Here is a 12,251-nt window from a genome sequence, read left to right as displayed (position 1 = left end):
GCCTACTACAACACCCAATCTCTACTTTAATACAAAGTGATGGGTGACCAAACTAAATAAGACATTACAAAAGCATTTTAAAAAATGCTTAAATATCTTTTAATTAATAAAATATACAAGGGTCCTGATTCAAATGGGGACTGTAGTTAGGAGCAAAAAACATGCCCAACCAGATAAACTTTCCTACAGCTGCTTGCCCCTGCTAACAACATAGTATAAGATAGGCTGAGTCTCTTGACACAGAAGAATTATAAATTTAGCTAGCCTTTTCAGTCATCGTTCAATACTGTGCTTGTTCCAGTTTCATATTCCCATACAATTTGAAACAAAAGGCAATGCAATGTTCATAGACTAATTACTTAAATTATGCCATTCTGTGATATGGTGACTTCCTGCATTAGTGCTATGATGATTGGGGGCATTATTGAACAAATCAGCCATTCTCCCATCACTATGGAGGGAAGAGGAGGGAAGGGATATATTCTTACATGCTGCAAATATTTTCTCTGCTGTAATTAGCTGTTATAGCTAAGAAAGAAAATGTCACATAATGTGTACCTATACACACACACAAAAAGAAGCACAACTATTTTTCTCTCTTAATACATTGTTATTGTTGGGCATAGTTCTGTAGTAAAACCATTCATATGGGTGAGGGCAATAGGTCTAGGTATTCTTGTGATCTTGGAGAGACATTTTGGTGGAATGATCCAAATTATTATACAATATTAATAGCATGCATTGTATCTCTTTGGCAGCTGGCTTAATCATAAAGGAGTGAGGCAGAAACGAATTAATGACTGGCTGGGAATCAAAAATGAAACTATTGAAGAGTAAGTGCAAGTGCTTAATGTTATAATACTATCAAATTGCATTTAAAATCCTAGTATAGGGACATATAGATCTGTGCTAGAATACTGTCTGGTCACCACATAAACATGTATATTTTTCTTAGTCAAATGACCTTGGCTAAAATCTATAAGCACAGCCAAGTAACACTAATAACTAGTATTTTATGTTTGCTATATATACTTTCAGAAAAAAAGTAATATTCATCATTGTAATGCATTTTACCTTAGGCAGAACATAACATGAAAGTTGCAACTAATGCTTAAGAAGGTATAACATTATTTTCAATATATTCATTATTTTAATTATATGCATGCACATGCACATTTATATATGGGACAACTGATACCTACTCTATAGTTTGTGTTACACTTCAAACAGCAGTTAATGGTAGTAGTGTGGCACCTTTTTATTTTTAAGGCAAGCTTTTGCTGATATTTGCATAAATTGTTTCATTCAAGAATAAGTGATCTATTATAAAAAGTAATCCTGCATTAAGGAAAAAGAATTTGTTGTTTTCCTAGTACATACTTTATGAATGAGGACGATGAAAACCTGCCACATTATGATGAAAAGACTTGGTTTGTGGGAGATATCAATCGCATCCAGGCAGAAGATTTGCTTTGTGGGAAACCTGATGGAGCATTTTTAATTCGAGAAAGTAGCAAGAAAGGCTGTTACGCTTGTTCTGTGGTGTAAGTATTGGCTTTATGAATTTCCTAGAAGCTGACATCTGTCAGCACACTTACAAAGCATAAACGATATCAATTCAGAGAGACTTGCTTTAGAGTGGAAGTGGTTCAGTTTGCCTTCTTTTTGCTCTAAGGAGTGTTTTCCTCTTTAGTTTCTAAAAACTTTTTTTAAAAAAATATTTTAAAAATAGACTTTTTTAGGTGTTGCAAAAGTGTTGTGTGAATTTAGTGTCCACTGAGTACTTAAACTCGGTTTCGGTGGGGGTGGGAGGTAGGCACATTATTTTGCTAAGCAAAATGTAACTGATACTACAGATACTACAAAATGTAACTGATACTACTACTCAGGAGAGGTGCTCCTTCTGTGTATGGCTTACAGATGGCCATTTGTCAACAACATGGAGATGGCTTTTCTTGATAGTGGTTTTTGTCCTGTGAAATAGCCTTCCCTTTACAGTACAAGCTACAATAGCACTGTTTTAAGTTCCCTTTTTATAATGGACTTCTCCAGCCACAATTCCCCCTAATGTTTCTCTTTTCAGTGGACTTTTTTCATCTTCCTATATTGTTTTTATACAGTTAGAAAATCACTAGAGCAAGCAGTGGTATACAAATCTTTTAAGGAAATAAGTAATAAAATTAACTGGGCATCTGAGGCTGTTTTTTAAATTGGGTACTTCTTTATTCTTACTCAAATTGTCTTGACAAAATATTTTGCATTGTCCAGTTCTTCCATTGGTCTAAATTCTATCACTCAAAAAAAAAAAAGTAACTGTATTGGTAGAAATTTGGGGACCCTATTACACATGTATCTCTTAGATGCAGCTCCACACTTGTTAAAAGTATAGATGTCTTAATGGACTGAATATCTTCTTAAAATAGCTCTGATAGCAGAGCTGAAAAAAAAAATAAGCTAGGTGACCCATTAATTTGTCATTACTTGTTTATGCAATTTATATATTCCTACCCTGTAGGACACTCAATGTAGCAAAAACAAACAAGCAAACTCACATTGTAAAAAGTTAAAATCATGATTAACTAACTCATAAGATGAATTAATTCCTTATGGGCTAAATTCTAACATGGAGTAGTTTCAACTAACCTGTGGTATCTTGGGCCCATTCTTCCCAAATATAGGAACAACATGACATAATTTATCTTTCATTGTCAGCATTACCACTGGTTAAGGTAAATGATAAGAACTTGAATTTCAATCTTGTTTTATATATAATAGGATTTTACATTTTTGCATTGTGGTAACTTATAATTCTTGAAATGCTTTCAGGGCAGAAGCATTTAGTCTGCTAAGGTGGATAACAGATTTCTGCTTACAACTAGCTGTGAGCTTTTGAACTATTTTATGGTTTATAGTTGAGATTAATCGCTAGTTTAAAGGGATCCTCTCAATAATAGTACTTTAAATTAAACATGTATGGTTGTAAAAACAGGGTAAAGAAAGTTAAATTCAAAAGCTATCAAATACTGCAGTTGTTTTAACCAAATGAGATAATAGAACATCAGAACAGGGGTTCTTCACCTGGGTCCATGGACCCCTGAGGTCCTGGATAGATTTCAGGGGTTCTGTGAACTTGGATGGGGAAAAATTACAACTTATTTTCACTAACATTTACTGAAATTTTGCCTTTCATTCAATAATATATGTAGGCAATAAAGAAATGTATGGCAGCCTCGAAAAATATTTATTACCTTCAATAAATCTCACTATTTAAAATTATTATACCTCTTTATTGACTTAATGAATTAATAAAATATATTACTCCATTATATATTTGTTATTTTTTAATATTCTTATAACTGTATTTGAGCATCATAGGTTTCCTTTATAATGCAAAATGCATTTCATTTTACGCATTTAGATTTGTCTGACAAGGGATCCCTAGATTTCACCAGGCTCTAAAAAGGATCCATGGCACAAAAAGGTTAAGAACCCCTATAATATTAGGAGTATTGACATTTAGTTGAGTAGTTGTCTCTAACATCTTGTAGCTCTTTTTTCATGGTCTCTGTCAGAGGTAGGGTAATGCACCCATGAGGAACCACCATCAGGAACTTTCTATAGATGTGGAGATTTTAGTTGGGATAAGTCTTCTAAAGTAGGAAGAAGAAATATAATTCATTCCATAAAAATAAGGCTTGAATATCTAAGACTGAAGATTTGACAAATAATTTTATTTGTCAGAGAACCTCTATTCTGCTTTTCTCTGGGTAAGAGTTTCTGGTCAGAATAGGGACACAGCATTAAAACTTTAAAAAACAAAAACAAGTAAGTTAAGAAGAGTAAACATAAGAATATTTAATGAAAGCAGTTTCTTACAGAATTAGACAGTTTTGCATCTAAGCCTAAATAATTGAAGAACCCAAATCCTTCTGAACAAGAAACTTCACAGTGGCCTAAAGCCTCTGAGGGGGCAGCAAGCCATTGTAAATACAGACATTACTTACAATGTTTTTCCTTGTTCATCAGATACATCTGAATCTTTTTTTATTGTAATCTCCTAGTTGATCAAATGTTGTTTCTTTTCCCTAACAGAGCTGATGGTGAAGTTAAACACTGTGTGATCTACAGCACTCCAAGAGGTTATGGGTTTGCAGAGCCATATAACCTATATAGCACCCTTAAAGAATTAGTCCTTCATTACCAGCATACCTCCCTCGTCCAACACAACGACTCTCTCAACGTCCATCTTGCTTATCCTGTCTACGCACAGATGCCCTCCCTTTGTAGATAAATTTTAGGAAGATGAAGTATAGGTGAAGTGTGGGTTATCTCGAATTTTTTTTCTACAATTTTTATTAGAACCCAGAGGGCATTCTTTCTCCTTAGACTGCTTGTTTTGCACAAGAAGTGATATGATGAATGTGAATGGGAAGCTTAGCAGCAACGGCTTCGGGATAGGTACCATGGTGCTACCTGAAGATCAGCTGTGTTCATAAGGAGACTGCCTCTTGATTTCCCAAAAGGAACAAGAAAACTCTCAACTGTATTTAAAAATCCATTGAAGCAAAACTGTAGAAACATTTTTTGCCAGGTACCATCAATGGAATTTCTACATGGATTTTGCTTTTCTGAGGTATTGGTAATGTCTTTCAGTCTTAAGCTCCAGGAAAATAGGAGGGAGGCTCACCTAAAGAAGCTTTTCTCTGTTAATTTTAGCAGCTTTGCTGCAAGTAAGACAAACTTACAAATGAGGGCTCTTCTTGATGTAGCATGGTATTTGGTGAGAGAAGACCAAAGGAATTTTGGGGGAAGTTTCAGGTTCATTCTTAAAAGAATATCCTCAAAGAAATGTTGCTTTATATTTTACCAACAATAACAAAGTTTCAGTTTCAACAGCACTACAGGTCTTCAAATAAAAGAAAGCGAACTTTATCCACCAGAACTTCTCTCATTGCTGGACTGAGCACTTATGGGGATAATTGCATTTGCAATCGCACACTTGCCAAAACTTGAAGAGAAAATTATGAAAGCTAAACCTTTCTCATGTCATTTTTATAACTGACCTGATGTAACTGCACCACTTTTCCCCATTAGTTTTTAACATTTTTCTTTTCTTATAACAATTTCAGATTTTCTTTTTAAAAGATACTAAGCTTTGGAATGTATACCAGAATGAAGCGGGCTCTTGGCATGTTTTGTAAAATGCTAAATAATTTTTTGCTCTGGTTTGAAAACATTGTTTGATTTTGTTTTTATTAAAAAAAAATCCTTGAAAAGTGCAATGGATTGCTTCTCAGTGGCTTGCTAAACCAAAAAAAACAAAAACCCTATGAGTGCAGTCTATATATTGTTGAAACTGGCTACAATAATTTTACTTGTAATATATTTGGATTGCACCCTAAATCATTAATTCCATTGCACAGATTGTATACTTATCCTTATAATTCATTGTTGTTTTACCATCAATAATATTTGGGTAGCTGAATTTTGTCAGACTACTCAAGCTATAAAAGTAGTAGAAATTATCAGAATATAAGCAGCTCTGCTTGGTTTTCTGCTGTCGTCAGATCCATCTAGATTGTGTGCAACATCAAATAATAGCAAATAATGAGAACTGGATCCACTAGACTGTGAGAATTTGTGCTGAATTTGTGCTCCTAAAAATGCTGTGTCAGACTTTTTTGTCACTCCACATATGACTTTCTTGAATCTTCTTTGTATACTTGAGCTAGAACAATTACTTACACAAAGGGGGGAAACAAGCAAATTCAGCATGAAGTGCATGCCAGGGAATTGGGACATGACCTCTTCTGTCTTTACCCTGCTTTCATGACACCTTGAGCCCCCCGACTGTTACAAATGTTTACATATAGCAGAATGCACTACAGAAAGCATAAGTATTATGCAGAATATGAAATTGCTGAACAGGAAATGAAAAATCTTGAGTTCTAATCAGCAGCTGGAGGGGCCAAACTAGACTGCTTAATATGTCCCAACAGCACTTCTGATTTGCACTAATCTATTGCCATTTAAGCCAAGAGCTGCAGTAGTGTCTTCAGAAAAAGAAACTGGATTGACTGTAGTTGTCAAAAGAACTACACTGTAATCCCTAGGTTTCTGCAAACATAATGAATGACCCAATGGACCCCCTTCTTTTCATCCTTTCCCATCACCACACTTTCCTTGTACTCACCAGCAAAATCTACTGTTAAGTGTGGCTTCGGATTTTTCAGAAATAGCATGGAGATCCTTTGGGAGCCAGACAGGTTATACAGTCTGATCTGACACTTGCACATTTTTCAAATACTAGTTAGGCTACAAAAGCCTTATGTCAACATCAGTGGAACTTTTCTGGGCCATCAATGATCACTCTTGCTATTTAGAATAACAGTAAACATTTTAACAGTAAAATGAATTGATTGGCAGTATAAAAACTACCAACTCACACCTTTGCCTTGTTTACCCATTCAAACTCACTAGAATTTATTGTTTTCAGTAAATTCAGAAATGTACGCTTTAAACTTTTATCTATTTCATATACACCTCAGCAGCCACCTTAATCCAATTACATTTATGATTATGGCTTGCTCTTATTTGCAACTCTTTATATTTAAAGCCCAATGGAAATATATAGGGAATACGTTCTACCAGCATTCAGCTTCAGCAGGCTTTCTTGATTTAACGTCCTTGACTGCAATACACACACACACACACACATTAGTGAGACTTAACTGACCTCAAGTGGCAGCATTCTTAATCTTCATAGCTGATTGTTAGGATCAGCTGCCCTACAAGCATCACTGGCTGACATCAAAGCTGAAATGAAGTCCAGAAGTCAAATCAATGAATGTGTACAGCCAAAGCAAAGCAAACATCTTTGCTTTTTAAAACAAAACATTTAGGTCGTTAGAGTATGATTTAAAAAAATATCTTGATCCATGATCCATTGATTTCTTTGCTTTTTGCAGTGTTAAATGGTAATGGGGTGGGGAAAATAGTGTTTTCTAATATGCGCAGTTGTGATTGAGAATTTTTCAGTATTTTGCTTTTTCACAAGTTGACAAGTTCATCTTTATGCAGTTGCTAAATTTGCTGTGATGCTCAGTGGATCAGGTTAAAAACAATAATTGAACTGCCAGTACTTCTGCTAATTAGTTTCTTAGCCAGTTGTACTTAATAAGAACCCATGCATACATTTAATTGGAAGTTTCAAGAAGCATTAATATCTAGGATATAACATAGCTTCTCTTTTGCACTCTTAGCCCTAAGCAGAACTCTGAACCACCCATTTAATCATATTAACAGTTTATGAAATAGAGACCCATTTTAAACATATGCAAGGGCTTGCATGAGTGAACTGGAGCTGTTTTTTCCTCCATTCCCTCTTACACTGCCTCAGAAATTACTTCTGTACACCCTTTGTTTTCCCAAAAAGACTTGGCAGGTAATGTGGACTACCACTGTCACTTACCACTTCTTGCACATCCATAGGATTCATTGGGATCATGGCCTAAAATGCAAAAAGGAATGAATTTAATTCCCCTTACGTTGGAATATTCCAATTTCTAGCTACATCTACCAAATCCACCTGTACTGTACTCATTTATATGCAATTTCTCCAGTCATTGTATATTTCATTTATAATAATGTAGCATTTAGGTTAAAGATACCACATTAGTTATACAAGACACCAACCTGCATAATCTCAGGAATACAGACAGGTCATTTAATCTGTCTTGGAACAGGTGGAAAGTGGTTTGTTGAAAGAAATAGGGACATGTGTAGTGCTATGTTATGGATTTGGAAGGTAATCATTGGCGCTCACTATGGAAAGTCTTGACAAGATGTACAGTGACTAATTACAGTGTTTGTTCATGTAGCAATTTTCCTTTTTTGCTTTTTCTCAAATTTGGAAAATCCCTTTTCGGTACTTGATTTTTTTTTCCTGATGAAATGTATGGTTGTTGGTTTTTGTTTTTGTTTTTAAATTTTGTGTATTTTAAATTTACAGTAATGGGGAATAAAAAGCTAAAGTGGTAGTGTGTATTGTGGCAAACTTTTTTTTAGGTTACAGGTTGTAAGAATAGTTATGGCCAAGCATTTTAATATATGATCAACCATTGGCTTCATATTTTTTATTTGTGAACATTAATTCTTAAATCAATGCTTTATGGTTTGGGAAATTTGGATATATTCCTGAAGTAAATTTACTTACAATCTGGTTTTGCCCTTAAAGAGGATTGTAGTTGGAAGCAGAATGCTTTATTTCTTGAAACCCCTTACTTGCTCATAGTACAGCCAGGATTAACTGAAGTTTCAGTTATCTGTATCTTTAATCGTAAAACTTACTCTTGTTCAAAAAACAAAACTGAAGATCTTATTCTAAGGATAGAATTGTTTTCAAACACTACAGTGGAAATATGTTAGGGCATAAAGCTATATTTTAAAAAACAGGATAATGGTTTGTTCTTTCTGGATTGATTAGGCAGATGCTGAATTCAACAGCAAGAACAGGGAGCCACCATTAGTCAGTGTGTGCTGCTGCTCCTTGCCTTGTCTTTATACCTGCCCCATCAATCCTTCTCTTCAACCCTGGACATTTTTCCACCTTCCTAGGAGCTTCAGAAATGTCAGGATACTTCCTCCATCCCATCTCTCCCCTCCTCATTGCTTTCCTTAAATCAAGAAAAATATTCTCTGTCATCAGGTGTTAAAGACAAGGTTGGGCTCTACTGCCCCTGTTGCTGTTGTACTTAGGGCAGCGCTCTATCCTAACATACTTCTTATTGGCTGTGTTTCTTTGCCAATGATAAGACATCATTACCCATGGAGCCTCCTTCCCATTCTTCCATATTCTCACAATGGGAAAAAGCAGTCAGATAGAAGTGGTGGGTTAACCAATGCTATTGAAATGTTGGAAGAAAGCTGCTCTTCCTATGCAATATTAAAACCCTCCCAAAACTAAATCCATTGAAATCAATTTCAGCCAAAATTAGGGAAAACTAAATATAACAGATGATAAATAGTACTAAAAACTAAATAACAGTTGATATTTAATGCCAAGGAAACTTAACATGATAAATTCTAGTATAAGCACCATGTGTTGGAGAAAATGTAAAGAAATATACTTACGTGATGATCTTGTGAAGTTGTTCAATCTTCTTGGACTGAAATTTTTGTTCCAATAGGATAGATCACAGTCCAGGCCTTTACATTAGATCCTAAGTTGGCCTTACAAAGTTTTTTTGATAATGCAAAAAATACATTGAAATATAAAGAATTGACCATTTCCTTATTGGTTGCAGCCAGACAGGTAGCAGTAAGATCCTGGAAAATAGGAAAGGATTTAAAATTTCTATATGTAGCAAATATGCAGGAGAATCACTTTAATGATAACACAGATGATTTTTACTTCACCTCATTTATTTATGCACAGCAAAGACATAACAATTGTCTGCTGTTCAGTTCCATGTTCCTAGATAATCTAATTCAATAAGGTTATAGGTATTTCATTTATTATTATACCCTACTGTATTGTTAATTTTTTAAAAGGTGGGAACCCTCCCCAAAACTGACAGTTGATAATCTATTATCTTTTATATTAAGTTGCTACACCATGTGAAGAGTTGCCATTCACATGGCCTCTGCCAGTAGATTGTCTCTATATTGTCACATGTTGAATCATGATGTGAAGATGTACCTCCTCCGACTGTGATCTCCCAGATGGTGATTAACAACTTCCAGCAGGCCCAACTAAGTTAGCCAACTATATCAGAAGTTCAGGAATATCAGTAGGGCCTCAGATTACCCATGTCCACATGATAGCATAGATTCACTTACTTTAAGATTAGATAATGTGTTTTATGCAAACTTTCATAGAATGATTGCCTTTTGTCATACAATGGCATTTACCTACAGCCTAATTTCATTATAGCCAAAGTCATACAAGGCAAAAATTCCAACAAAATCAAAAAAGGTGAAGCAGAACTGTGAGGAAACTACAGAAGATGTTTAAAAGATGTTTATGAAAATAATAATGTTTAGTTAAACGCTTCATTCTGGGATAATTTTTTTTCTCTCCTACATACTAACTTTATGATCTAAATCACTGCCCTGAAATGTTTTTTGCCATATAGAGAAAAATGGGAGATATAACAGTCTTGCGCCTGAATATATTTCCACCCAGTAGGGGCAAATACCAGTTTTGGAGAATGTTTTAGAATGGGAATACAACAGCAAGAATTAAAATCACAATTCCTGCCAATTACCATTCTGGAGTTATTTCAAGCTCACATGGTTGCTTTGAATTAAAACAAAAACCAAGTACCTTAATCATGTACCTCCCAACAACTTGTTTACTTTGCAAGCTAAACTTCCATCTGGTTTAAAAAAATTGATATATCCTAACCAAAAGAAAAGTGCAAAGATTTGCAGAACTGATGTTCTGTAGGCAACTTCTGTAGGGTGGGAAGGAAATAATTCTGTTTGCTCTAAAAGGTCAATATCAATAATCTATCTGATTTTTCTAAGAAAAAGGTTCAAGCACTGCCATTCTGGGCTGGCACCATAGTTTTAAAGCCAATTTTTCTACTTAACAGTTCTTCAGCAACATGCCTTGTTCCTGTCCTATAGCTAATACAGATAACTCCTGTTGACTTGGAATGTAATTTAAAGAGCTCTCCACAGCAAATAGCACAGAAGCAACTCTTGAGTTCAACAGGAGAGAATTGAAACTAAAAAAAAAAGAACAATGGCTCATTTAAAGTCCACTTTGATTTTCCACACTATTAGGTAATTTGCCTACAACAGTGGAAACATTGCAATTAGCACCTCACAGCATTTTTTTAAGGCAGGGAGCAGAGATTTTTAGGAAAGAAAAACTATTTCAAGGCATTTTTAGGGGACAACATTCTCCCCTACCCCTTCATCACAGCTCTGTTATTTGCACTGATTTGCACCCTACTCCAGGCCAGCCACCTGTACAAAGTTTTTGGGTTTTGGGCAACTGACTACATATATATATTATTAATAATTGTGTTTTGCCAGTTTACAGCCCCATGGTATTTACTGGTCTACAACCCTTTCTGTTTGTGTAAGTGCGTGTGTACACATGCTATATGTATATAGATAGATGGAAAATAAATTCAGCTGTACATCTATATGCATTAGCCATGATCCTGCCCCACTGAGTCCAAATTGCCCACCTGTGCTTGCTTTACCCATTCACAGTCTGAAACTGGGAACATATTTTGACTGCCCTCACTACAAAAAGTGGGGTTCTTTACTACTTATGTGCTTTTAAAATTCTAATTCTTACTGATTCAAATAAAGCATTAATAGTTTATTCAAAGCAAAGTTGTAACGCTTTCCATATACCCTCAATTCTTTTGAGATATAGTAACATTTGCACATTTTTAAAAAGTGAAAGCCACATCATCTAGAAATAGTGTGCAAAGGAGAGCAAAACTGTTGCATTAATTGCAATGTATGGAAACGTTTATAGATATAAATAAAAAATCATTATTTTCTCTAAGAATATATGGATAATCTTAATGGAGTATGCTAGGAATGTGCACTCCTTTGTACATCCCACACCTAAGCGCTGCATTCTTGAAATCCACTTCGGTTTTCCTTTTAAGGGATGCTATTTGTCAAAAGATTTGCTTCTCATGAAGCTACAGCTATTGTTTTTATTTTTATTCTTTTTAATATGAATTCCAGCATGTAACTTTGGTATTCGTGTTGGTATGTAAAACCTGTTCTGTCATTTTATGATGTAGCCCAATTCATGTTGTTTAACTTTTGAAAAGAAACTGCTTCATGAAGAAAACAGTTGTATGTTAATCATATTGTAGTTTCTAGATGAGTAATGCAACATCATATGTATCACCAAGTGTGCTATGATGTTTCTGTATGTTTTTATTTTTTAAAAATAGATGGTTGAGCTTTGGAATTCCAGACACTAAGCATTCTGGCCTACTTTGCTTTAGAATAAAAATGCAATAAAATATTGCAATAAAGCACATTTAAATGTAATGTTTTAGAAGGATGTACTGACCGCTGTTTCTAATAAATTCAGAAATACAGCCTAGCTGGTATGATGTGGTGGTAAAAGTATGTTGGCTTTCTTTTGAAATTGTAATATTTGATTTCTTAAGGATAAATTCTGATAAATCTTGATATTTTGTATGTTAATATTATTGTTGAATCTCCAACAGTCTTACCAATTTAAAATCTTGATTAGCAAACTG

The 12,251-nt window shown here is 34.7% G+C and overlaps 1 protein-coding gene across 2 annotated transcripts in view; it reads left to right on the top strand.

The window, feature by feature from the left end:
- PIK3R3 (phosphoinositide-3-kinase regulatory subunit 3) overlaps positions 1–5,628 on the top strand; it is a 40,570-nt gene extending 34,942 nt beyond the window's left edge. For both annotated transcript variants that reach the window (XM_063297869.1, XM_063297868.1), the window contains 3 exons: positions 759–833; positions 1,374–1,544; positions 4,093–5,628. In XM_063297869.1, the coding sequence (XP_063153939.1) occupies positions 759–833; positions 1,374–1,544; positions 4,093–4,291 (445 nt within the window). In that variant the 3' untranslated portion in view covers positions 4,292–5,628. The remainder of the gene's footprint in view (positions 1–758; positions 834–1,373; positions 1,545–4,092) is intronic.
- The last annotated feature ends 6,623 nt before the right edge of the window (positions 5,629–12,251 follow it).

This window comes from Candoia aspera, chromosome 3 (assembly GCF_035149785.1).
Source record: "Candoia aspera isolate rCanAsp1 chromosome 3, rCanAsp1.hap2, whole genome shotgun sequence".
Lineage (NCBI taxonomy): Eukaryota > Metazoa > Chordata > Lepidosauria > Squamata > Boidae > Candoia > Candoia aspera.
The sequence above is the reverse complement of the archived record's forward strand: the minus strand, read 5'-3'. Positions and strand labels throughout refer to the sequence as shown.